Raw genomic sequence first — 27,816 nt, 5'->3', positions numbered from 1 at the left:
CCAGTTAAAGACACCACAAAAAAAAAAAAAAAAAAAAAAAAAAAAAAGAATTATAAGCCAATATCCCTGGTGAATATGGATGCTAAAATCCTCAACAAAATATTTGCAAACTGGATACAGCAATACATCAAAAAGATCACACACTATGATCAAATGGGATTTATTCTGGGAATGCAAGGTTGGTGCAACATTCTCAAATCAATAAAATGTAAGACAGCACATAAACAAAATGAAGGATAAAAATATGATCATACTAATAGATGCAGAAAGAGCATTTGATAAAATCCAGCACCCATTTATGATTAAAAAAAACCTCCTAGCTAAGTGGGAATAAAGAGAACATAACTAAACATAATAAAGGCCATATATGACAAACCACTGCCAGAATCATACTCAATGGGCAAAAACTACAAGCTTTCTCTTTAAGACCGGGAACAAGACAGGGATGCCTGCTTTCACCTCTTTTATTCAAAATAGTACTGGAAGACCTAGGAATAGCAGTCAGACAAAAATAAGATATAAAAGGCATCCAGATTGGAAAGGAAGAACTAAAACCATCTTAATTTGCAGATGACATAATACTGTATATAAAGAACCCCAAAGATTACACCAAGAAATTGCTAGAACTGATAAATGAATTCAGCAAAGTAAAAGGATACAAAACTAATATCCAGAAATCAGTTGCATTTTTATATGACAATAAAAAAGGAAATTAAGAAAACAATCCCATTCACAATTGCTTCAAAAAGAATAAAATACCCAGGAATAAATCTAATCAATGATGTAGAAGACCTCTACTAGGAAAATTAAAAGACACTGAAGAAAGAAATTGGAGAAGATAAAAACAAGTGGAAACACATACCGTTTTCCTGGATAGGAAGAAATTAACATCATTAAAATGTCCATGCTACCCAAAGCAATCTATAGATTCAACACAATTCCTATCAAGATTCCAATGACATATTTCAGAGAACTAGAACAAAACTTACAAAAATATATATGGAACCATAAAAAGCCTGCATTGCAACAGCAATCCTGAGAAAGAAGAACGAAGGTGGAGAAACCACACTACCTAATATCAAACTATACTATAAGGCCATATACTAAAAGGCAGGTATTTCTGCAGCCAAAGGCAGTGATCACTAAAGAACAGCCTCTCTGTATCACACATGCCTCCCAACAGAACCGCAGCACTGGCCTACCGTCCTGGGGAAAGATGTCTCTTTCTTTCATTTCCTGAGGTAATTTGAACTGTACAGGTTTAGCTTTGGGGGTTTGGGGCCCGAGGGGCCTGGAGAGGGGCCCTGCAGCTTCCTGGAGGTGCTGCTGCTGGTTGTGATTTCTTCCAGGGAGAGGAGGTTGATTTGGCATTCCTGGCACTGCCCACACCTCTCATGTCCTTCTCAGAGCTGACCGCTAGGTCCCCAGGAACCCTGCATGACTTGCTGGAGAGCGGTCATTTGTTTTTGTCCTATTAACTTCTTAAAAGGACAGAAATGGATTGCTGGACTGGAGGGGTGGCCTGGGAAGCATACGGATGAGGAGCTGGCTGTGTGAGGCCAGCAGGGAGGTTGGGATGAGGGGGCAAAGGGGCTGAGAAGGAAATAGAATCTCTAACTCTTTACTCACATCTACTAAAATAAACCCTGCAGAAATGCAGTTGTTTGGGGAGCTCTCTCTCTTTCCCTTTCCCTCCTCCCTGTCCCCCAACTTGGCACATGCTATTCTCTCTGTCTGGAAAACATATTCTATCATCTCCTCCACTCCTTTTATTCACAATTACATGCATTCATTCATGAATCAATGAATGTGTTGAGCATCTACTATGTACCTATCATTGTGTTAGATTCGGAGTGCACCACAGTGACAAAAGAAGATAAATTTCACTCCCCACCCACAAAATCTGGAAAGCAGGGAGAAAGCTTAGGTACTAATCAATGAACTACCTAAAAAAGGTCCCTGGCTGGTTTGGCTCAGTGGATTGAGCGTCGGCCTGCGAGCTAAGTGTCGCTGGTTCGATCTTCCAGTCAGGGCACATCAGAGAAGGAAAACTCTGACTCCAAAAAACCTCCGCTGCCTTGTGGCATACCTCTTCAGGGGAAAGGCTAAGGGAGTAAACCCCGACAGAAAATCCGGAGCCGGAGTCCCTAAGGCGGTTTGACGTTGTAGTCAACACCGGCAACTCCTGCGGCGCACCTGAAGCCAAGCTGTATTGACTCCGTCTTTCCCTTGGACCCTTCAGCTGCGAAGAGAGGGGGGGTCTGCTGCATGGGCAACAGCAGACCCTCCATATCACTCTGCCCAGGCTCTGTAGCTACAGCTTCACTGGAGAGGACACTCCAGCGTCATCGCAAGATGTCGATTCAACACGGGAGGAGACAGATACCGTGTCACTCCCGAGTCGGACTGCACAGCCATTTTCGGCGGTGCAGATAGACTCTTAAGAAGCTACACCATCGTCTCTCGAGACGGACGGCTGCCGACGACTATAAGGCCATAGTAATCGAAACATCATGGTATTGGCGTAAAAGCAGACACGTAGATCAATGGAATAGACTAGAGAGCCCAGAAATACTACCATGTCTTTACAGTCAGTTGATATTTGACAGAGGAAGTAAGCTCATACAATGGGCTTATCTTTAGATAGTTTATTCAATAAATGGTGTTGGGAAAATTGGACAGATATGCACAGAAAAATGAAAGGAGACCACCTTCTTACAACACACACACAAAACACACAAGAATAAATTCAAAATAGATTAAAGATTTAAATGTTAGGCCCCAAACCATAATAATTCTAGAAGAAAACATAGGCAGACATTGCTCATAGCAATATTTTATCGGATATATCTCCCTAGGCAAGGAATACAAAAGAAAAACAAATGGGACTACATCAGACTAAAATGTTTTTGCACAGCAATGGAAACCATCAACAAAATAAAAAGACAACCTATGGAACGAGAGAACATATTTGCCAGTACATCTGATAAGGGGTTAAAATCCAAAATTTATAAATAACTTAAAAAACTAAAAATGAACAAACAATTTAATTTAAAAAATAGGCAAAGGATCTGAATAGACACTTGTTTAAAGAAGAATTACAACGGCCAATAGACATATGAAAAGATGCTCAATGTCATTAATTATAAGAGAAATGCAAATTAGGCTATCATCAAAAAATTGACAATAGCAAGTGTTGGTGGGGATGTGGAGAAAAGGGAGCCCCTTTGCACTGTTGGTGGGAATGCAGACTGGTGCAGCCACTGTGGAAAGCAGTATGGAGATACCTCAAAAATTAAAAATGACCCAGTGATCCCACTTCTGGGAATATATCTGAAGAAACCCCCTAGGTTCGTTGCAGTGTTATTCATAATCACCAAGATATGGAAACAGCCCAAGTGTCAGTCAGTAGATGAATGGATAAAACAACTAAGGGACATTTACACAATGGAATACTACTCAGCTGTTACAACCCTATGTGACAGCATGGATGGACCTGGAGAGCATTCTGCTAAGTGAAATAAGCCAGTCAGAGAAAGATAAATACTATCTGATTTCACTCATATGTGTAATCTAATGAACAAACTGAACTAACAAGCAAAATAGAGACAGACTCACAGATAGAGGGTAAGCTAACAGTTGTGTGTGTGTGTGTGTGTGTGTGTGTGTGTGTAGGGGCCATTAGGGAGTGGAGGGATCCAACAAAAAGGAAAAATGACTCATGGCCATGGACAACAGTGTGGTGATTGTGGGGCATATAAGGGGGCTAAATGGAATGGAAAAAATACAAAAAAATTTTTTTTTTCTGCCATGACCTATTTTTTAAAAGTATATTTTACTGATTATGTTGTTAAAGCAGTTCCAATTTTTTCCCCTTTGCTTCTCTCCACCCAGTACCTACCTTTTCTCCAGCATTCCCACCCCCTTAGTTCATGTCCTTGTATCATGCACATAAGTTCTTTGCCTTCACCCTTTCCTATATTATTATTAACATCCCCCTGTCTATTTTGTACCAGCCGATTATGCTTCTTAATCCCTGCACCATATCCCCATTTCTCCCCTCCACCCTCCCAGCTGATAACCCTTCAAATGATCCCCATACCTATGATTCTGTTCCTATTCTGGTTTGCTTAGTTGGATTTAGTTTTTAGTTTTTAGATTCAGTTGTTGATAGTTGTAAGTTTGTTGTCATTTTAGTGTTCATAGTTTTGATCTTCTTTTTCTTAAGTAAGTCCCTTTGGCATTTCGTATAATAATGGCTTGATGATGATGAACTCCTTTAGCATTACCTTGTCTGGGAAGCACTTCATCTGCCCTTCCATTCCAAATGATAGCATTGCTGGATACAGTAATCCTGGTTGCAGGTTGCCTTTCATCACATTGAATACTGCTTCCCAGTCCCTTCCTGCCTGCAAAGTGTCAGCTGATAGTCCTATAGGCAACCCCCTGTAGGTAATTCTCCACCTCTCTCTTGCTGCCCTCAGGACTCTGTCTTTATCTTTCACCTTTGGCATCTCAGTCATGATGCATCCTGGTGTGGTCCCCTCTGGGTCCAGCTCACCTGGAACCCTCTGTGCTTCCTGGACCTGTATGTCCATCTCCTTCGCAAAAATTGGGAAGTTTTTCTAATTTTTTCAATTCTAGCGTCCTTATTCTGCACTGGTTGACTGTTCTTTTCTTCCTTATGTTCCAAATCATTGATTTGAACCCCAGTTTCCTTCCCTTCACCATTGGTTTTATGTGGATTTTCCTTCGTTTTACTTAGCATAGCCTTCACTTCTTCTCTTTTGCGTTTGCCATACTCAAGCATATCTGTCAAGCCTGTGAGCATCTTTATCACCAGTGTTTTAAATTCTGCATCTGTTAGGTTGGCTATCTCCTTATCTCTTAGGTTGGCTATCTCCTTGTCTCTTAGTTCTCCCACTGGAACCTTGATCCATTTCTCCTTTTGGGCCATACTTCTCTGTTTCCTCTTTTTGACAGGCTCCTGTGTTTGTTTGCCCCTACATCCCAGGTAGAGTTGTCGTTCCTGTTACATTGTAAGGAGCGGAGCCTTACGGATTGTCAGTATAGGGCGACCTGTTGCACCACATTGTGGTGCTGTATGTGGGGGAGGAGTCCAAGAGGGAACAATGCCCCCTGCTCAGCACTCGCCCCTTTTTCAGGCACCTTTCCCACTTCTGCACCAGACTGGCGCCCCTCTAGCTGCTGCCCTGGCTGTTGTTCCCAGACTGGGTGGGTCTTCGAACATTCTAGAACTGTAGGGGGCCTTTAAACAAATGGACTCTGCTGAGAGACTGGCAGTTTCTGCCTCCACTCCAACTCCCACTGGTCTGCACAGTCAGAAGCAATGAAGCTTGATTTTCCATGGTGCTGGAACCTTGAGCTGCTAGGTCCGGTAAGGAGCTGGGAGTGCTCCCCAGATGTCCCTGCTGACTTTTTAAAACATGTGACTGCGCTTTCCGCTGGCCTGCTGCTGCTGCCACAGCTGCCGCCACCACACTGTGTCCTCTCCGCCCCTGCTCCTCCTCTCCTACCTGTCTGGATGAATATATATTTTTTATATCTTTGTTTGCTGGACTTCCGTGTAGTTTGATTTCCTAGAACTTCTGGTTGTTTCTAGTTTTGAGGTAGTTGTATTCCTTCTTAGTTGTGGAGGGAGATGCAGCGTGTCTGTCTATGCCTCCATCTTGGCCAGAAAGCCCAATAGAAATTTTTAAAAAGATTTTGGGTAGTATTCTGGATATCAGAATGTCTATGTCCCTATGATGTACTCCTGCATAATTTATAAAATGAAGAAATTGGATTGTGTTTGTCTAATTGAGTTGTGGGTAGGTGATCCCTACTTATGTATGTCTCTTGGTCTCTCTAATCACCTAACATCTCAGTTTCCTCAAACTGTCCTAGTTTACCCTATCGTCCTAAAAAATTTTAATAATATCCTCTTCCTTTCTCAATAGTGTCCTGGTTTGGAGGATACTTTGTAAGATCATCCTATCATTTGGAATTGGCATATGCAGGGGTGGGCCAAAGCAAGTTTACAGTTGTGAGTATGCATAACACAGTTTATTTGTGTATTATTATATATTAATCATTGTATTATTTGTATTACAACTGTAAGCTTGCTTTTTCCCACTCCGTATTTAAGCTTTTTTTCAAGTAGAAAAGATGGTGGTTTATCAGGGAAATGATATTTTTTCAATACAATAATAAGAATTGTAACAAGGTAAGTCATTGAAGGTGTAATTTTCAGAAATGGTGCTTCAAAGAGGTGTTCTTTCTGTAATGTGAACTGGAATGTGTTTTTATCATAGCAAGTAGTGTTTCAGAAAACTTGGAAGAGGCTTGCTATATCATTTAAATTTTATGTGGTCAACTGTTGTTTAATGGACTAAGCAAAAGCAAGCTAAGAATGCTCAAAGGAAACACATCACACATTTTTAATGCTTTTCAAACCTGCTTTTTCTTTTCTCATCTCATTTCATGTTACTGAGTAGAATGCATTTTCCACAAAGAGGTGTGAATGATAAATCTAATGATACTCTCAACTAGAAGGAACTGGCAGAGTTCTTTTATCCTAAAATTGTGCAGACACAACAGAGAGCAATCACTCAAGCAGCTGGAAGGGAAAACTCCCTGCACTGTTACCATCAACTATGTCTACATGGAAAGGAGAACCCTGTGCTGGTGTAACTGCCACATACTATGAAGCCATGTCAGTGACGCAGGGCCACAGTGGATAGAAAGAGACAACACATGCATATGTGGCTGACAAAGGCTGTATTGCATATGCAATAATGCTTTCTTCTATAGCAGCTGCAGCTGCAGTAGAAATTTAGGCTCCCAAGATGGGGCCATTTATCTGGTTCACAAGTTCTCACCTCCTCTAGAGAGGAATATTCTTGTCATTCCTCATAGTGCACATCATGCATTACCAACCTCTTCCCTTCCCTGTTCTGAGGAAGGGCACAGGGCTGTCATGGATGTGTGATGCAAAATGCTGCCACCTGTTAAAGAGCTGAGAGGGAAAGGGTAGCAAAATCCCAGAGGAGCCAGAATGGACAAGGAAATGACAGGCAGATTAATGTTTCCTTTATCAGCTGCCTAGCAGCAGACAAACCAGTCTTTATAAGAAGCTACCAAAAAAAGGTGGGTCTTATTCTTTCATTAAAGCAGCACTGGGCCTCATGATCAATTAAATAAAAAGTTTCTCAGACATGACATATTCTAATTTATTTCTGGTTACTCTGAATGATGGCATGATTTATATTCAACCCCAGTTGTCTGTCTTTGATATTCTACCCACTCACATATTTGCATATTCATAAGCTGGATGAGCACCAAGATATTAAAATGGAATCCACTATACGTTAACAGTAGAATGACATGTAATTTATTCATATAACTGACAGGTAGTACTCAAAATTCATTTAAATAAGCAAGTGATTACACAAACATCTAATAATACTAAAATTGATAGAAGGTATAAAATACCATGGGTATGAAATGCCATGGTAAATACTGTTCAACAGACTACAATCATAATTCCAAACAAGTCATGGTTTCTTAGATTTTTTTTTAGCAGTTTTGGAATGATTTGGTTTTATCCCCCTTTCAAGCAATTTACCTCTTCTATCAATACAAGACAAGGTCATTATTTCCAAGAAATATTGCAGAATGACAGAGCTTAGATTCCTCTCTTGCAACATATTTTCCTGCAAATTGTTTTTTTTTTAATATCGCCTCTTGTCAGAGAAAACAAACCAGTTAGTTCCCCAAGCAAAGATGCTTGGATCAGAACAGTGGCAGGGTATAACTCTGTGTTAGCAAGAGGCAGGCAGTGAAAATCCTTTTGCAGCCTTTGAAGTATATATGCATACTTCTTTTCTGAGGCTCTAAGCATCATAAACATATTTGGGCATCCAAGCCTGTGAAATTATGGGAATAAAGTAATTTGATATCTAAATGACTATGACAGATTTGGGGGTAAGTTACAATGTAATTCAAACAAAAAACACCTATCTAAGTTTGCTCCTTGTAAGCCTCGTTACATTTTTGTGAAGCGCAGCTATGGTTACAGGAACAGTTTGGCTTATCATGTGTCTGTCTGTCTGTACTATTTTAAAGTCTTATACTTTATTGGAATGAGTTCCAAGCATGAACCTGGCTTGAAAAGCTAGCAGCAGTGGTCATGAAACATATCAATAAATTAAAAGGCTTCCACAGAACAAGATTTAGCTAAATCTCTTACATACAAAATACAGCTACAGAAATACAGTTTCCAATGCTGAATAATGAGAGGAAGGAAAACAATCTAAAAAAATGGAAAACTCTCTCCATACCTGGCGTCAAGGCAGGATTTAACACTGCATAATGCCACAATATGAGCAGTCACTGGATGACAGATATTCCAGAAAGAGTGGTATCTGAGGAGCTGGTAATTACAACCAAGAGATGAAAATACCAAAAGGCATGCATACAATCACTGTGTGCATTCAGTGTGTGAGCTGAGACAAGGCAGAGATCTAACATGACAATGAGGCAGTGTTCCAGGGTATCCATTAAAATCAGCGTGGGCGACTACATGTTGATTAAACCTTCCGAGGCAGCAAAGTGTGGGCATAACGCCATGTCTGGGTTCTGCAGCTGTTTTACGATCCTCTTGCGGAATTTCTCCCGCACACGATTAAATTCCATTATGTCTATGGGGTCCTCTTCAATCCAGAACTTATGAAACTCGTGCATCAAATAGCCTGTTAGAGATAAGACAGTGATAAGAATGCAGGAGGAAAAAAAAATCTTAATCACATTCAAAATCATTCTGAATGGCTCAAAGAGATGTGAGACCAAAAAACAGCAATATGGAGCTCGAAGAGATCAGAGTATTTAAATAAAAGTATTTTACTTCAAATACTACTGTCAAAAATTATCCTTTAAAACCAGTGCAGTAGGAGCTACTAATCTGCAAGATTTTTGCAATTAGTTCTGGAATTATTCTCACTCTTTTAAAGCAGGAATACAAATCCATTCTGCATATTTTGAATATGAATCACATCTGGAACATATTCTGAAAGGCCGACAGCAACTACTTCATCCTTCCCCTCTTGATTACATTAACATAATGGTCAAATTTTTCAAAATTATTCCACTCAGCCTTTTTTTCCTTTGATATTTGATTTGAGTAAAGTTTTAAATTACCCTGACAAATTAAACGAATACATTCTGACAATCTATTATGAGAAAATAAAAATTGTAAATCAACTCTAAACAACACAGACTGATCATTAAACAACATGAAATTGTTAACAAGACTTCTTTGAGCTGAATCATAATTTCATATTCAAATACTTTTATGTCTCATAAATGTTATCTATGAATGGCCTGGATTGGGAAAATTTTTGGAATAAATGTCAAGTGTTTGATATGAGAATCTATTTATTGTATTCTGTTTCCCACTGTGCTCCCTCCTTCTGTCACATTCAGAATGGATATGTGAACAGCTTTTTAAAAAGATAATAATAAATATCTGTATGTAGTAAACCTATTACAAGCTCGTGTCTCTATATATTACAAAAAATAGCTGAGGAAATAATCCTAGTTAAAAACAAAAACCAAACATTACACAAGCTTTTCTTTGTATTAACATTAGAAGGCAGCAGAAAGTAGGAACAAGAATTCTGAAGCCAGAAACCTGGCTTGAATCCTAGCTTTTTCACCTTCATGGGAAAGGGGTGAGCAGCAGAGATGTTAGGGAACATGGGAAGAGAATTTTGGAACAAACGTACTCAACTGTAATTGTAAAAAAAAAAAACCTTTTGTTTTTCTGGTAACTTACATGAAAGCCTTTAACATAGTTTCATAAACAGAATTTTAAAAATCTTTATTCATATCTTACTATAATACAAAATTAGAAGTGACCTTTGCCCCCATTTATCCCAACACACACTGTTAGATGTTGGTCCTCTTCCACACTCACCTGATAACCCATTCATTACATTGTTAGGTGTTTTCATACATCTTAGGTGTTTTCATACATCTTTAAGGATATGGTCTCTCCATAACTATAGGAGAAAGGGTACTGGGGAGAGTGAATTTATATTGCTTTTTTTGTGGGGGTTGACTACTCTTTCTTTTAGGATTGGACTATCTTTGGTCCCTCTGCACACATTAACATGTTATGTTAATTTGTGTTAACACAAGTTAATATAACCATCTCTGATGGCAACACACACTAACACTTATCCAAATGCCTCTGGGCTGCACAAGACACTGTCATGAGAACCTGACACCATCTCTCAGGGACCTCGATCAGGGTTATCAGTAACCCCAGGACCCATCCATCCATCTCTGTTCCACGTGATGCTTGGATTCACCAAGGCATCATCCAACCTTGAGCTCTTCTGGAGGCAACACTGACAGTCTGTTCCATGGATCAGGAACCTGTTTCTTTCTTTCTTTTCACAATTGATATGAGGAATTTATTTTCAGAAAAAAATATTCAGATGAAAGAGAAGTTATTTGAAACCTACCAGTTCCATCCAGGTATATTATCTCTCTCTGTGGACGCTAAACAGAGACCTTTAGGATGGGACTTTATTTTTTCTTTATTTATTTTAATTGAATTTAATTGGGGTGACATTGGTTAATAAAATTATATAGGTATCAGGTGAACAATTCTATAACACATCATTTGCATACTGTATTGCATGTTCACCACCCCAAGTCAGGTCTCCTTTCATCACCAGTTGTCCCTTTTATACCCTCTTCTACCTCTCCCCACTCTCCTTTCCCTCTGGTAAACACCATATGTTGTCTGTGTCTGTGAGTTTTCACCCAGCCTCCCAGCCCCCCTCCCCTCTGACAACTGTCAGTCTGTTCTATGTATCTATGAGTCTGTCTCTGTTTTTTTTGTTAGTTTTGTTCATTAGATTCCACTTATGAGTGAAATCATATGGTACTTGTCTTTCTCTGACTGGCTTATTTCACTTAGCATAAGGCTCTTCAGGTTCATCCATGTTGTCACAAAAGGAAAAATTCCCTTCTTTTTTATGGTTGAGTAGTATTCCAAGAATATGGTTCTTAAAATGTTCTTCCTCTCATGGAGCCAAATGATATTGCCTTGTATTTCTTGCAGCAAATTTAATGCTTCTCCAATTCAAGTATCTGAAGTGCCCTTTATGCCCCGAGCTACTTCTTTGCCAGGTTAAGCATCCCCATTTCTCCTCATCATTTCTTGCATGCCATGACTTGGTGACTGTTCCAGTGCACGCCAACAGAAACTTGTTTCCTCTAATCTCAGTATCTTATTTATCCCCCAAAATGCAATTATTTGTCCATATCATGGACCAGGCAAATTCCTAAAAGTATCCCAAGGATGGTATGGGGGTCTCTTTTAAAAATGTAGACCCTCCCAGATTCAACCACATATCACAGTTCAGTAAAATGAGTCTCATTCATATTATTAAAGTCTGAGAACCACTGGTCTAAAAGACACTTTTTAAGAAAGTTCCCTTGGTTTTTAAAAAAATTATCTTTTTTTCTGGTTCTAAATGAAATCTATAATCATTAATAATTTCTTATTTCCTTGCTATATAAATACACACATAATTTTCTTAACTTGGCGTCTGAGCTCAGATAAAAACACCTGAGCTGTTTTGTATATGAGTCAGGTTTCCAACATTATGAATTAAAATAATCCATGATGAATTAAAGGCATTTCATTAGTATCTCATGAGTTCTATTCTTATGGACATTAATAAACAAGTACTGTGAGAAGTTCTTTTAACGAAGGACTTTTTCACAGTGTACAGAAAAATGTCCACTCCTCCACAATGTGCAGGTAAATTGGCAACTCACTCTAAAGGTGATATAGTGTAGTACAGAGTTTTAGAAGAATGCAGATCCATTTTGTTTCCCTAATTTTTACTTTACATGCAAAAATATGCACACAGAAAAACACTTTGAAAAGTTTAAAAGACAGACTAGGATAAGAGTAGAGGTGAGAGTAATTAATAATCTGACACCATTATCAGGATCCTTCCTGTTCAAGCTACAAAAGTCAAGCTGTAGAGCTTATAGATTGATTTCCTGGGACTCTCTCTACCACATCAGGAAAATAATTAGACTATATGACATGATTTTAAACAAATGCAGAAATAGTGGCATGGCTTCCAGGGCACATATTACAATCATAAACCTCCACTCATTTATACAACATTACAGAGTGTTCATTAATCTGTTTGGTCATTTGGTCATTGGCCCACCTTTCAATGAACAAATATGTAAAGATACAAGAACAAGGTAGAATTCTTATGCTCCCTAATTCTTGGTCTTTTGGAGCCAGGGAGCCAGGTAGAAAATTTCAGATCATTATTGATTAGCTAAGGAAGCTAAATAAAATAGTGTGAAAAGCAGAGAGAGGAAATAGGCCAGGCTATTGTTTATAGTCTCTTATTTAATTCTCTAAACAGTTTTATGGAGTAGGCAATACTGACATATCTTCATTTTATCGATGAGGATGCTGGGCTTAGAAAAAATACTTGGATGGGGTACAATTACACAGTTATAGATGGAGGCTGGGAGCCAGGACCTGATATCAGCTGACTTTCCATGGCTGTGACAGCTTTTCCAGTTTATTCTCTTCCTCTGGTTCTTATTCCTACTGAATAGTTCCTTCTTTTGAAGGTCAAAGAAAAGATAATTCTTCTCCCTCTTCTGGCCATTATAGTTTTCTTCTGCTCATTACAACTAACCTTACTTCATTTCAGTGGAGCTGCGTGTTTAGTGGAGATTTAAATTAAATGCAATTTTTGTAGAACACTGCCTTGGTTGTGCAGTGTTCACTGAATAATACTGTAAAGGCAGACTAATAGAGCTATTACCTTCTTGCATTCTTCCACCTAGATAAAATACCTGTTTTGAATACTAATTTGGTCTTCAAATCCAAGTTTGCAGTATATTTGACATTGCTTGAGTGAGTCTTGATTTTGTTTCACTGCATTCAGTTAGTAGACAGCAGAGACATATGCAAGGACACAGGTAATTGCAAGAATATTACAGAAGAAATGGGCAGAACTGATCACGTCTGATGGAGAAACAATGAATTCAGAGCACCACTTTCTTCCTCTATAAAGGCCCGAGTCCTTCTGCCTACACTCCAATCTATAGGGGGATTTCTGTTCTTTCTAAAACCTGATGAGGGGCTTAGGAAAAGTAATGCTATTGCATGCTTACTTACCTGGGCTAGGGCTCTCTAGGAAACATATCAATTAGGCCAACATTAATTTTTTTTCCAGAAAATTAGACTCATTTTATCCCACAAAGGACATCATCATTTAATACATTAGTCTTCCATCCATCTGTCCATCCACCCATCAAACAAATTTTATGGAGGACCTTCCCTGTAGCAGGTTCTGTGCTTAGTACAGAGCAGTGAACAAAGCAAGCATTCCTGTCCTTAAATGCCAGTTGCTCTGATTCTAACTTTGATTCTCTCCTGTGAGAGCTCCCCACTGTGTGGCTCTGATTTTCTCCTTGATGCTGATGAATCAAAAACCCACCCTTGTAATCCTTCAGAGCCCCAGAGCTGCACACTAGAATGCCCACTGTACAGCTCCATGTGGATTTCCCAAAAAGAACTCACCCTGGTATGCCTCAAACCAAACTCATTCTATTATCTCTCAGAGCTGCTTCCCTAAAGAGCATGGTAAACAGAACAGGTAAGTACAAGGGGTCTTACTTATGTACATATTCTTTCAAATAGCTTAAAAGCTCTCCCAGATAAATTTCCCCCATTCTTGCTCTTACTACTGTCAGCTCTAGTCCCCCATTGCAAACCCAATGCTCTATTCCTTGAACCGACCATACTCTCTTGCCTTGTAGCCTTTCCCCATGCCATTCCTTCCACCTGCCACTCAGCCAGCATTGCTTTATTTCTGGCCACTCATCCTTCAGGTCTTACAGAGAGTAGCATTTGCTTTGGGAGGTTTTCCGTGATTCCCAGCCTGAGTGAGCTATACCAGACAGCCTTTTAAGATTTTATAAACAGGGGACTTCCGGCCAAGATGGAGGCCTAGACAGACACGCTGTGTCTCCCTCCACGACTAAGAAGGACTGCAACTACCTCAAAATTAGAGACAACCAGAAGTTCCAAGAAATCAAGCTGCATGGAAATCCAGCAAACAAAGATATAAAGAAGAAATACTCATCCGGACAGGTGGGAGGGGTGGAGAGGATGTGGTGTGGTGGCAGCAGCAGCAGCAGCGGTGCAGGCTGGCTGAGAGCACAGTCACCCATTTTCAAAAGTAGGGAGGGACATCTGGGGAGCATTCCCAGCAACAGACCAGACCATGTAGCTCACAGTTCTAGTGCTGGGGAAAATCAAGCCTCATTGCTTCTGACTGTGCAAACGAATGGGGGTTGGGGCAGAGGAAGAAACTGCGGGTCTCTCAGCAGAGTCCACTTGTTTAAAGGACCCTCACTGTCCTAGAACAACCACAGACCCATTCACTCTGGGAACCATGGCCAGGGCAACAGCTAGAGAGCTGCTGGTCCCATACAAAAGTGGGAGAAGTACCTGGAAAAGGGGCGAGCTTTGAGCAAGGGGCATTGTTCTCTCTCAGACCCCTCCCCCACATACAGCGCCACAACGTGGTGAAATGGGTCACCCATACTGACGAATACCTAAGGCTCTGCCCCTTACAATGTAACAGGTGCGACAGCTCTACCTAAGACACAGAGGCAAACAAACACAGGAGCCTGTCAAGATGAGGAGACAGAGAAGTATGGCCCAAAAGAGGGAATGGATCAAGGTTCCAGTGGGATAACTAAGCGGTGAGGAGATAGCCAACCTAACAGATGTAGTGTTCAAAACATTGGTGATAAAGATGCTCACAGGCTTGACAGATATGCTTAAGTGCAGCAAATGCATAAGGAAAGAAGTGAAGGCTATGCTAAATAAAATGAAGAAAAATCCACACAGAACCAGTGGTGAAGGGAAGGAAACTAGGGTTCATATCAATTATTTGGAACATAAGGAAGAAATAAACAGTTAATCAGCACAGAATGAGAAAACAAGACTTGAAAAAAAATGAGGAGAGGTTTATAAGCCTCTAGGACAACTTTAATTATGCCAACATCCAAATCACAAGGGTGCCAGAAGGAGAAGAGCAAGAGCAAGAAATTGAAAACTTATGTGAAAAAAAAAATGAAGGAAAACTTCCCAAATTTGGCAAAAGAAATAGACATACAAGTCCAGGAAGCACAGAGAGTCTCAAACAAGATAGACCCAAAGAGGATCACACCAAGACACATCATAATTAAAATGCCAAAGGTTCAAGATAAAGAGAGAATCTTAAAAGCAGCAAGAGAAAAGCAGAGATTTAATTACAAAGGGGTGCCTATGAGACTATTAGCTGATTTCTCAAAAGAAACTGCAGGCAAGGAGAGGCTGGCAAGAAGTATTCAATGTGATGAAAAGCAAGAACCTACAACCAAGATTGCTCTATCCAGCAAAGCTATCATTTAGAATGGAAGGGCAGAGAAAGTGCTTCCCAGACAAAGTAAAGCTAAAGGAGTTCATTATCACCAAGCCATTATTATATGAAATGTTAAGAGGACTTATTTAAGAAAAAGAATATCAAAACAATGAACATTAAAATGACAACAAAGTCGCAACTACCAACAAGTGAATCTAAAATATAAAAACAAAATCCAACTAAACAAACCAGAATAGGAACAGAATCATAGGTATGGGGATCATTTGGAGGGTTATCAGCTGGGAGGGGGAAGGGGCAAAAGGGGAAATGGTGCAGGGAATAAGAAGCATAATTGGTTGGTACAAAATAGACAGGGGAAGTTAAGAATAATATTGGAAAGGGTGAAGCTGAAGAAATTATATGCATGACCCATGGACATAAACTAAGTTGGGTGGGACTGCTGGAGGGAAGGGGTGTACTGAGTGGAGGGAAGCAAAGGAAATAAAAAATTGGGACAACTGTAAGAACATAATCAATAAAATATACTTAAAAAATTAAAAAAAATTATAAACAATATCTTTACTTCCTTAATCACAAAATTCTTTCAACTATGTTTTATTTGTTTACATGTCTGTCTTCCATAGTCAGAACCTGATCTGTAGTGAAATTCAATAATATTTATAGGAAATGGTCAGAGTTGTTACAAGAGTAAGTATCACCATCTAGTTGTCAGAGTAGGAACAGTAATCACATATGCGAGGGACTTCCATTTTCCATTAAAATGTCATAAAGTGTATATATTTTAAAATTTGTTTTGTACTTTTATTTAAGATACACATGCACATGGTTTAACAAATCTTGGACAAAAAACAAACAAAATACCTGCACCTCATCATGCCCCAATTCTATCTTTCCTAAAGCAATGTTTCAACTCTTTCAACTGATTTGTTTGATTTTTCACCTCCATAGCTCTAAGTAACATACTTAAAGATATTTTTTCATTCATTTTTATTCCTGTTTATTTATTTATTATTTATTTTTAGAGAGAGGGGGAAGGAAGGAGAAAAAGAAGGAGAGAAACATCTATACATCAATGCACCCCTACTGGGGATGTGGCCCGCAACCCATGCATGTGCCATGACAGGGACTCAAACTGATGACCTTTCAGTTCACAGGGCAGTGCTTATTCCACTGAGCCTCACCAGCCAGGGCCACATACTTTCTGCTGCTTGATTTTTTTTCACTTTCCTTTATAGAAGATGAAGATTTAGCTCCTTTTTAGCTATTCCAACCACATTACCACATATTTTCTAACAATTTTCTTACCTAGTATTAATAACTGCCCTCTTTGCTTATTTGCTTAGTTTCCATTTACTTAATTTAATCCTAAACTATCCTGTAAGTATGTCAGCATCCTCTCAATGTGTTTAAACTTGGTAGATAGTCATCAATTTCATATTCTTCAGAGTCTCTCCTAGAGACTTCTGACCTCCTAAGATCTGGATTTATTATTCTCAGAGTTATCGGCAGCCGTCCGTCTCGAGAGACGATGGTGTAGCTTCTTAAGAGTCTATCTGCACCGCCGAGAATGGCTGTGCAGTCCGACTCGGGAGTGACACGGTATCTGTCTCCTCCCGTGTTGAATCAACATCTTGCGATGACGCTGGAGTGTCCTCTCCAGTGAAGCTGAAGCTACAGAGCCTGGGCAGGGTGATATGGAGGGTCTGCTGTTGCCCATGCAGCAGACCCCCCCTCTCTTCGCAGCTGAAGGGTCCAAGGGAAAGACGGAGTCAATACAGCTTGGCTTCAGGTGCGCCGCAGGAGTTGCCGGTGTTGACTACAACGTCAAACCGCCTTAGGGACTCCGGCTCCGGATTTTCTGTCGGGGTTTACTCCCTTAGCCTTTCCCTTGAAGAGGTATGCCGCAAGGCAGCGGAGGTTTTTTGGAGTCAGAGTTTTCCTTCTCTGATGTACCCTGACTGGAAGATCGAACCAGCGACACTTAGCTCGCAGGCCGACGCTCAATCCACTGAGCCAAACCAGCCAGGGTAATATTCTCAGAGTATTGCATAGATATTATCTTGAGATTTCCCTTCACCTTCATCCTGAAGATTCTCTCCATTTCTCTTCTATGACAGATTTTATGCTTTCTGGACCTAATTAATTTCTTTTAGGATTACACTTTTATTTTGTGGAAACATATTTTAGGACCTTCCTGATAAAGTTACAAAGTAAAATGTTTAAGATTTTGCATTAAAAATATGTCTTCATTATACTCCTATACTTAATTGGTAAGTTAGATTGGGTATAGAATTTTAAATTGGAAATCATATTCCCTTAGGTTTTAAAAAATAGTCTCTTAAATTATGTATTTTACTGTCCTCTAGAATACAATGTTGCTGTTTCTTTATGTAATAGCTTTGGAGATTTTTAGATTCATCTCTTTTCAGTGTCATAAAATTTTACAATGATATTGATCTTGGTGTGATACTCTTTTAATTTATTATGCTAGTGCTTATTAGTTTAAATATAAAAACTCATCCTTTATTTCTGAAAAATTTTCTTTGATTTATTTGATTCCTTCCCTTTAGTTTCACTGTTCTTTTTCTGGCACTCCTATCACTCAGTTATAAGACTTCCTAGAATGGTCCTTTAATTTCTCAACCTTTATTTTTCATCTATACTGTTCTATTACATTCTGGGAGAGTTTCAAGCTTTATTTTCTAATCCTTTCTGATGATTTCATTTCTGTTATGTGATTTTTAATTTCTAAGTGTATTCTTTTGTTCTCGGTGTGTTCTTTCTATAGCACCTTGTTCTTGTTTCATAGTTGCAATTTCTTATCTCTTTGGGAATATTAGTGACATGGATTTTTGATGTTTTCTTCTCTCTCTATAGTTTCTATTTCCTTCTAGTGGCTTTTTTTCCTGCTTGTTTTGCACTATTTTTCATGCTTGAGGCTTTCATTACTGTTCTTGTTATCAAGTGCTGCTTAAGATGTTTTGCACTATTTTTCATGCTTGAGGCTTTTATTATTGTTCATGTTATCAAGTGCTGCTTAAGAAATTATCTCAAAATCCAGTGGTTTAAAAAAACCATTTAATATACTCACGAATTCAGTGGGTTAGGAATTCAGAGAGTATCAGAGGGATGGTTCCACAATGTTTGGAGTCTCAACTGGGAAGACCCGAAGGTTGGGGTGACTTAACAGCAGGTGGCAGGAACTATTTTGAGACATATTTACTCACATGTCTGATGGAAGATTCTGGATACCAGTTGGGACCTCATCTGATGCTGTCAGTGAGATCACCTACATATGGCTGCTCCATGGGTCCTGGACTTCCTCACAATAGGAGGAATCAGATCCCTTACATAGTGATTCCTGCCCCCAAAGGCAGCTCAGTCCCACAGAACCAGGCAAAAGCCTTTTCCGACCTAGTCTCAGTAGTCATACAGTGTCAATTCTGCTGTACTCTATTGGTCAACCAACCAGTCATCCCAGATTCAAAGGGTGAGAGGGACAAATAAACTTTACTTCTTAGTGGGAGAAGTGTCAAAGAATTTGAGGATATGTGTTTAACCACCACAGTCAGACATCTGATAATCCTTGGCTGCCTGTAAATATTTTTGACTGAATAAAAAGCTAGTTGGATTAAAAGCTGATTGGGAAGCTCTGAGCACATAGGTTGGGCTTGGTGACTCTGAGCATGACTATAGAGTGATATGGCTGGACAATTTTATTGGTAAGACCTAGATGAATATCATCCACTAAATCAATACCTCCTCTTTCTAATATTAACTGAGCACTAACTATGGGGCTAGCTAATAAAAACATTTTATTCATCATCTCATTTCATCTTCATAGCAGTTCTGTAAGGAAAAGACTCATTTTATAAATGAGATAATAAGGCCTAGAGAGGTTAGTAAACATTGACCTGGGAGTCAAATCAAGTTGTCTTCCAAGTCTGCACTCTTTAAGTGCTGTGCTATGCTAGATCAAAGGGAGGGAGACACCCATAATGTCTTTAAGTCAGACCAGAAGTAGATATCATTCAAGGGCTGGGAAAGATGATAAATCTACAATGCTTGAAACTATAAGTATAGGTTTTCAAATGAGAAAAACAACAACAAAAAAATCAAAATTCTAAGAGCAAATTCAAAGTCTCCAAAGCAGCTAAATCACAAAGATATTTCAGCTTCAACCCTTGTCTAGAGTGTTCTATAAAAAACTACATTGATAATTAAGCAACAGGACACTTACAGAATGTTTGTTGGAAGTGAGACAATGTTGGAGCTTCTGGGGCGATGTTATAGAAATGAGTTTTTAGAGATCCGCTCACCAGTAGGTTATATGCCATATCAGTTATATTGATGCCCACGATTGCAAAGGAGTACCTGTAAGGTGTAAACCACAAAACCAATTTTGTGTCACATATGGGAAATAAGATTTAAAAATATAATAATCTGATTCTTAAATGATTACTAAATTATTAGAGTGGCAGGGTTCCCTTCCCTCTCCATCTTATTGAAACCCAGAATTTTGTAATTTACCAGAAAGAGAGTTGAGGGTTCATATTTTGACCTGGTAATTCCATTTCCAAATATATGAGAGAAAAAAAAACTGACTAGCTTATATGCAAGGATATACATTACAGTACTATATATAATGGCAAAGACATAGGAACTATTCTAATATCCTAAAAAATGTGGTTGGTGAAATAAATTATGGTAATTCCATGTAACATATTTAGCCAATAAAACTATATTTCTAAAGGCTATTTAAGCAGAACATAGCACATTATGAATTGAACAAATCAAGTTTTATTATATATATATACAAATATGCACAGAAAGCTAGAATGAAATGCCACAAAATATTAATATGAGTATGTTAGAGTAACAAGGGGTGATTTTTTGGTTTACTTTCCTATATTTTCTAAATTATCTATAATAAATCATCTATTACTTTTAGATTTTATTTATTTATTCTTAGAGGGGGCAAGGGAAGGAGAAAGAGAGGGGGACAAACATTGATGTGAGAGAGAAACATTGATTGGTTGCTTCTTGTATGTTCTCCAACAACCCAGGCATGTGCCCTGACTAGGAATCAACTGATGACCTTTTGCTTTGCAGGACAACGCCCACCCAACTGAGTCACACTGGTCAGGGCATAAATCATATATTACTTTTAAAATGAGGAAAAATAGAAATAAGTATCTTAATGATCAGGGTCTATCTTCTAGTTCCTTTTCTATATATCTATCAAAAATAAAATGAAACAGTTCTTAAATCCTGTCTGGTAACATATATCTAGTACATTTAAAAAAAGGAGTTCTCTGTTCAAAATACTTTTAGGTGAAATGGACATTATTAAAAAACTTGTTAAGCCTGATACTTGATAGAAATCTTTAAAAGAAAACTACCAAATACAATTCTAAATGACGATTTTTGAAAATGATTTCCATACAGTTATAACTTTCTAAACCTTGCAGTTGGTGACAGCCAAAGTAATATTATATAATCATAAAAATACAAATACATCCATAAACATAAATGGGTCCTTTTAAAAATTTAATTGCATTATATATTTTCATCAGGACAAGTAGATTTTCATCCTTGTCACCTTTCACAGTGCTCTTGGGACATTTTTGTTCTGGTTCAGACCAACAATCTTTATTATGAAATCCCACACTCACCCAATTGCTTTGTCCATCCTTTTCTGCTCCCATTCTCCTTTGCTGAATTTGCTGAATGAAGAACAAATAAATAAGGTTTAATCTCTAATTGGCACTTGTTCTCTTTTAATGTTCATGTTAAAACTGTTGAGTAGATGCAGAGATGTTTGTAACTCACTTATCAAACACAAACCAATGAAAATGTTATTAATTAAAAAGCTGCAATGCAATTTATATGGAGCTCAGAATTGGAATTATTTAAAGCCATGCTACTTATTCCCTATTCATTTTAGTTTAGCTGTGGGAGGCAGTCCTAAAGGCCAAATATTAAGATATTCTTTTATACTATCATTAATTATCAAACAACATTGCTTTCATGAAACTTCTGGTATCTCTCTCTTCTAACTAGGTGCTACCTCACTCTCGATTCCCCACGTTGGGTTTTATCACATGCCATTTATCTTACTCAGCCTTGTTTGTGATGTCTGGTGCAGAGTAGATGACAAATATATATTTATTAATAAATAGATAATTGAGTTAGTGAAGAAAAGGAAGAAACAAAAGAAGGAAAAGAAGAAGGAAGGGAGGGAGGGAGGAATACTACATAGGATTAAAAAATTCTGTTTCAACAAGTGCTATGGCATTTCCTCTAGTTAAGCTAGGACAGGTAAATCACAGCAGTTCCACTTTCATTCCATTTTATAATTTGAGCTTCTGAATAAGACTCTTTAGAAAAAGGGTTGTATCACAGAAATACTCTGAAAATACTGCCTTGCATTTTATTATTGCGTGTACTTGCTCACCCCCCAATTCACATCCCCCTCTGTAGTGCTAATATCAGGCACAAACCATGCTCCATTCTTTGTTTGGCTAATGGGACCTTTATTCAGTGTAACCACACTAAAAAATGTGGTTATCATTTGAACTAAAAAAAAGTTTAAAACCAGAGTTATTATGAACTTTTAGCTTCCATCCAAGTAGGAGAGAATTTTCTATAGTATACTGCAAACACTATATTAAAAGACAAACATGTAATACAGCACAAGACCACAAAAAAACAATGCAAAGCTTATACTTAACTTGTGTACTTTCTACTCTGTAAATGACTACCTATAAATCAAAGTAACTGTCTTTAACTCATGTTAAAACATGCCACCTCTTTTTAAAGTGTGACTGCCAACCAACAAACCAACCAGACAAAGAGGCATCAGGAGATTTTTACTTTAAAAAACTCATATTCAAATTAAAATGAGTTGTGTGTGAAATTTAAGAAACTATATAAATGAATTTATAAACACCTATTTTTTCTTCAACAAAGCTTTGTAAATAGAAAATTTCTCCATATTTGTTAAATCTCTATTTGCATTGAAAGGATAAGAAAAGACCAAATGAACTCCACTTATTTGATCACCTATATAATATCCTGGCCCCAAAAGAATGAAATATTCTCTTCAGGAAAACACACACATACAAAAGCAAACAAACAACCTAATAGTCAAAATTCTCCTTTTAAACTTGAGCCTATTTTTATCTCTCAAATTACTTCAGGACTCAATTGGATAGATATTCGAAAGAGCAATAATGTATAATGCTTTCTGAAGGACAGATAGGAAAGAGTTTTCCTTAGTATATATGGGCTTCTTCCTATTGAACACCTGAACTATTCAGGGCCTGACGGAACCTGTGTTTGTATCACAATCGGTCAATATATACTTCTTTCAGATGTTAGTGAAGGACAGTAACATTTAAAAAACATTCTGATTTGTATTCAGTGACATTTACCAACAATTTGAAGTGATCAGTATTTGAACTCCATCTAGTCAATTTTATTGTAGCTTGAGGGACAAAGCATGGTAGTTTTATCTACATGGCTTGTGTGCATGCACACACACATGCAAATACTAGTCTCTTCTTAAATAGGAGTAATCACACAAACCATCAAATACTTCCTCTCTGATGGCTAACACAGGAGATAAAACTATAAAGCCTTTCTCTGAGAATGGCTGATAGACAAAATTAATCCCTTTCCAATGCTTAATCAAAAAATACTTTAAGCTTATTGTTTCTTCCCAGGGACCATGGAGGAGTCAGGTCTCTGGCTGATGCTCCTCCAGGAAATGCCTCCTGATGGTGCACACAGACCGCACAGTCAGTTTTAATTAGAGGGAGTTCAGAGTCTCTGCATTACAGAAACATGCAATTCAGAAAACCTAGTTAAAAAATTAAAATAGCTTGATTTTAACCATGCAATATATCAAGAAAGAGCTAAATGGTTTTAGTGTTTTCCTAAAGTAAATAAAAGATAAATATAATAATAAAATCTTATGAAAGATTATAAATATAAATTTGAGAAGTATAGTATAATTAAATAAACCTTAGTCAATAGAAGCTAGAATAAATATAATATTAAGGTAGGAGGGAGAACCCAGTCAATCTGCTTCTGAATTTTGAGAATGGTATAATAAAACTTAGGACTTATTTAGAAAACATGAACACTAACAAGAAATTTGCCATGCTGAGGAGAAAAAAGTGATACAAAATAGCAGAACTCCCTATAATAAGAATGGCTAAAGCATATATAACTACTATGTGTAATGAAATAAGATATACAGTAATAGAATAGCATATTTGCTCTGTGCTATTGTTTCCAAATAAAATGTCCCTCTCTGGGGTTAGAGCATGTGTGGAGATATGGTTAGCTTTTAGATGAAGTGTTCAAATGCTTTTCCAACAAGTTAGAGCCATGCTTGTAGAAAAGGCTTTTGACTTTTTCTATCAGGTTGATCTAATCTGGTTTTTTTTTCTCCCTAAAACAGGGTCCAAATATAATAAACTATATTAAATCAAAAGATAGGAAATGTTTGCTTTTGGAAAAATTTTCATGAATATATATTTCTTTAAAAATTATTGCCTGTACATATTTTAAAAGAAAATAAAAGCAACAAACACAAAACAAAGAAAAAAAATACCTTATTTCCTCTTTAGTGATATCCCTTCAGGTAATGAGTTAAAGAAAAAAAATTTTTTTTAAGTAAATGAAAATGCAAATTATTTAGAATCTAGAATTTTATTTTTAAAAAAGCCTCAGCAACTCCAGACTTTTTCAGTGAGCCCCTGACTTCATGACTTTCATCCTCTCCTCTATTCTCCCACCATGCTCCCTTGTCTCCAAACATTTTCTTCCAGACTCTACTGTCTCCTTCTACGCCCACCTCCTCAATCTTCCTGGACACCAGTAATGTTATCAGTCCCTTTAAATACATATCTCATACTAACAGTTTCATTTTATATCCTCAGTCCCTTAAGTACCTGTTTTATTTTGTTTTTGCAGGTTATATAAGTTTAGGTCACAAAGAACAACGTGTTTCAGTCTTTTGATTTCCATTTAATATCAACAAAAAAATCTGTACAGAGAACCCTAAGGCAACCATATAGCATAATGTGTAAATGTGCGAATATACTTTAAAATACATAGTATTTACAAGACATAACTTTATAGTAATTAAGGAATCTACCTCATGCTAGCTAAATTAATAATCCTTGCATGTATAGCCAATGCAAATAAGTACTTAAAGTTTTAACCATCCTATTCCAAATTGGTCAGAGGATTTGTTTGGAAGAGCTATAGGCCTCACTTCTGGTAGGCTGAATCCTAAGAATCTCATCAGCAGATCCATGTAGAAGATGAAGTTAATTTTACCTCATTCACAAAGCCCAATCCACCTTTTATTTTAAACAATTACCTGCATTTTGGATGAAGAGAGTCAGAGAGGACCTGCTGAGCTGCTGTAGTGTCCCTTTCTGCAAAATACCTGCAGTTGGAGGGAAAGAAAATCGTAGCTCCATACCTGTTGAATGCATCCATTTTAATCCAATTTGTGGCCATCTGGATTCAGAGATGAACACTAGCATAAGATTATCACGTGTTTCAGCACCTCCAGAGAACAGCTTTCCCTAATAGAATTTTCCAAATATAATGACAGTATAACAGGGTAGTTGTAAAACTCATATAGATTTAGGAATGATTCTAGCAGTTTGAAAATTTAACTATAAACTTTGCCATTCCCGAGAGAGCCAAAGATATCATTATTAAGAGGGGTTATCAGTGAGGGTACAGAAAGAGATCCTTCAGAAGGCAGAAAAGACTGGGTAAAGGAACATGGTGAGGGGCTGTCACAGCCAGGGGCACAGAAAGGAGACTAGAGGATAGAGGAGTGTTTCAAATACATTTTTCTTGGAGAATATTCATGGGGCATTTAAATATAGAGCTTACAGATGTTATAAATAAAATTTTATTCTGGGGAAAAGGGGGGAAATGAAGTTTCCTAGAAAATAAAACTATAACATGTTATTTAATTTGATGTGAATATATTTCCTGCATAAATATAAACAATAAAATAAGCTCTTGAATTTTGTTTCAGAACTTTTTAAATCAAAGCCAGCAAATTTAATACACATGGCCATGATTATTAATGAAACTGTCTCTTTTCATACTTCTGTTGGTCACCTAGGTTTCCTCTTTTATGTCTTGTCTGTTCAAATTTCTTGGTCCAGTGTATCTAAGAATGTCCACAAATAAAGACAAATAACCCTGTAGAGAATAATATAGTCCTGGATATGGATTCTTGATAATTTATATGAGTATCAGTCTTGGCTTGTCTTGAAACTTTATTTATGGTAGTCTCTCTTATGGAAGTTTTCAATTTTAATATGTGAAATTTACTGATTTATTGATTTTTCTCTTATAGTTTATGTCACAGAAGTGAGGTAGAGATTTAATTTTATTTTTCCAAATGGAAGGCTAAATGTCCCAGCTCTAGTTATTCAAAACCGTCTTTCAACCATTAATTTGTAATACCACATTTGTCATCAAAATTTATTGATACTTTTAATTTACATTACATAATAATGTAGTATTTATATATATACATATATATTTATTTAAATCCTCACCCAAAGGTATGTTTATTGATTTTAGAGAGAGAAGTGGGGAAGAGTGAGAAATATTAATCAGTTGCCTCCCGTAAGAACACAAACCAGGGGTCAAACCTGAAATGTAGGTATATGCCCTGACCAGGGATTGAACTTGCAACATTAGGGTATACAAGACAATGGTCCAACCAAGTTACATGGCCAGGGCTCTAATAGTGTAGTATTTAAAACATTTCATAAAATAATGAAAAATTATAAAACTTCTTAAATTTAAAATAAAAGCAAAGATCTAAGAGGAAAATGGGGTGCCATAAAAAATGACTGAGTAAGGCTTAATTTCTTTTAAAAAGTAACATCTGTATTCTCACTAATAGGGTGTATCAAAGGATACAAGAACCAACCTGTAAGGATTTCCTTTAGCTTGAAAAATAATGACCACAAATGGTTCAATTTAAGCATGAAAAAATAATGAGTGAAATTAGTTGAATCACAATAAAATGTAAAAACCAGGATTAAAAATAATATTTAAAACATAGAGAGATAAAGCCTAAAAATTTTTTTTGATCACTAACATTGGAACTAGGGCACCAAGTCCTCATACTAAAAAATGGCAACTTATATTCCAGCAAAGCAGAACTAAAGATCATAAGTGATCATTTGCTGCTCTTGTTATGTTTATGCAAATGAACAGGATAAATTAAAAATGGACTTAATGTAGTCCCTTTAAAGACAAGGAGGGTAACCTTAGGGAGAAAAATCATTATTCAAGGAAAATCACAATGATCAGTAGTAGAGTATAAAATAGGGCAACTAACCATCTTAAAAGTTTCTTCTCATTTAAAATATGGTTTCACTTGAAAATTAAACCATGTCTGTGATATCATCAAAGATATTCAAGTTGCAGGCAAATAGAATGTCAAGTGCCTTGAAACTGGATGTCTTCCCAATAAGACAGTCTTACAGATTTAGAGACTTGTTTGTGGGTTATGTTACATAAATTAACACGTGTTTTCTGTTTTCAAAGGACATAAGCCTATGATCGCATTACCTGAGTGATTGTCCGTATGCATAAGCCTCACTTAATCCTCTCTGCAGCGCTGCCTCCTGAGACTCAATGGTTTGGCTGAACTAAATGGCTGGGTTGGTGAAGAATGGGGTGGTCTGTGGGCTTCACTTTAAAACTGGTTTCTCTTTTCTATCCTAATGGCTTGGACAGAAAAGGCCAGAGGTCTGAGAGGGGGAAAACCTAAACTATTTCCCTCAGCCCAAACTAAGTATAATGGGGAAAAGGGTTTTGGACAGGTGAGATGTGCCTAGCACACCTTCCTACAAAGAAGCCCCCCCCCTTTTTTTTCTCTTTCTCCTAATACGGAACATTGAAAAATTAATCCCTGCCATTTGTCATCTAGTAGTTATGGATTGAATGATGTCTTTTAACCCTTTTCGCCAAATCTGTTGCCCCCAGAACACAACAAGGATGCCAGCCTGTTAAACCAAGCACGCCATTGACCGGAGACAGCCAACTGACCTGGAGTCTGCATGATCCTTCCCCATGTGGGAAGGCCACCCTCCCCTCCACACTCCCACTCTTATTAGGGTTTTCTGGACCCAAGGGTAGGTAGGACGATGACCATGTCCAGCTTGAAGCAGCTAGAGGAGCTTGAGACCTTCGCCCATTGTCCTTTACAAGATTACAAAGGGTCTTAATATTTTAGAGGGAGGGGGATAGTTAT

At 37.7% G+C, this 27,816-nt stretch overlaps 1 protein-coding gene across 7 annotated transcripts in view; it reads right to left on the bottom strand.

Annotated features, from left to right (window-relative positions):
* Nucleotides 1-7,370: 7,370 nt before the first annotated feature.
* ELMOD1 (ELMO domain containing 1) overlaps nt 7,371-27,816 on the bottom strand; it is a 45,891-nt gene continuing 25,445 nt past the window's right edge. For 6 of the 7 annotated variants that reach the window (XM_090265872.1, XM_090265876.1, XM_090265875.1 and 3 more), the window contains 5 exons: nt 24,895-24,963; nt 24,121-24,144; nt 21,173-21,223; nt 19,738-19,871; nt 7,371-8,753 (listed from right to left, as the gene is read on the bottom strand). In XM_090265872.1, coding sequence (XP_090121998.1) covers nt 8,581-8,753; nt 19,738-19,871; nt 21,173-21,223; nt 24,121-24,144; nt 24,895-24,963 — 451 coding nt within the window. In that variant the 3' untranslated portion in view covers nt 7,371-8,580. The remainder of the gene's footprint in view (nt 8,754-19,737; nt 19,872-21,172; nt 21,224-24,120; nt 24,145-24,894; nt 24,964-27,816) is intronic. The other variant, XM_090265873.1, reaches the window with a different exon arrangement.

Source organism: Furipterus horrens, unplaced genomic scaffold (assembly GCF_987537825.1).
Source record: "Furipterus horrens unplaced genomic scaffold, mFurHor1.1.pri manual_scaffold_2, whole genome shotgun sequence".
NCBI classification, from domain to species: domain Eukaryota; kingdom Metazoa; phylum Chordata; class Mammalia; order Chiroptera; family Furipteridae; genus Furipterus; species Furipterus horrens.
This window is presented reverse-complemented; position numbering and strand designations above follow the sequence as displayed.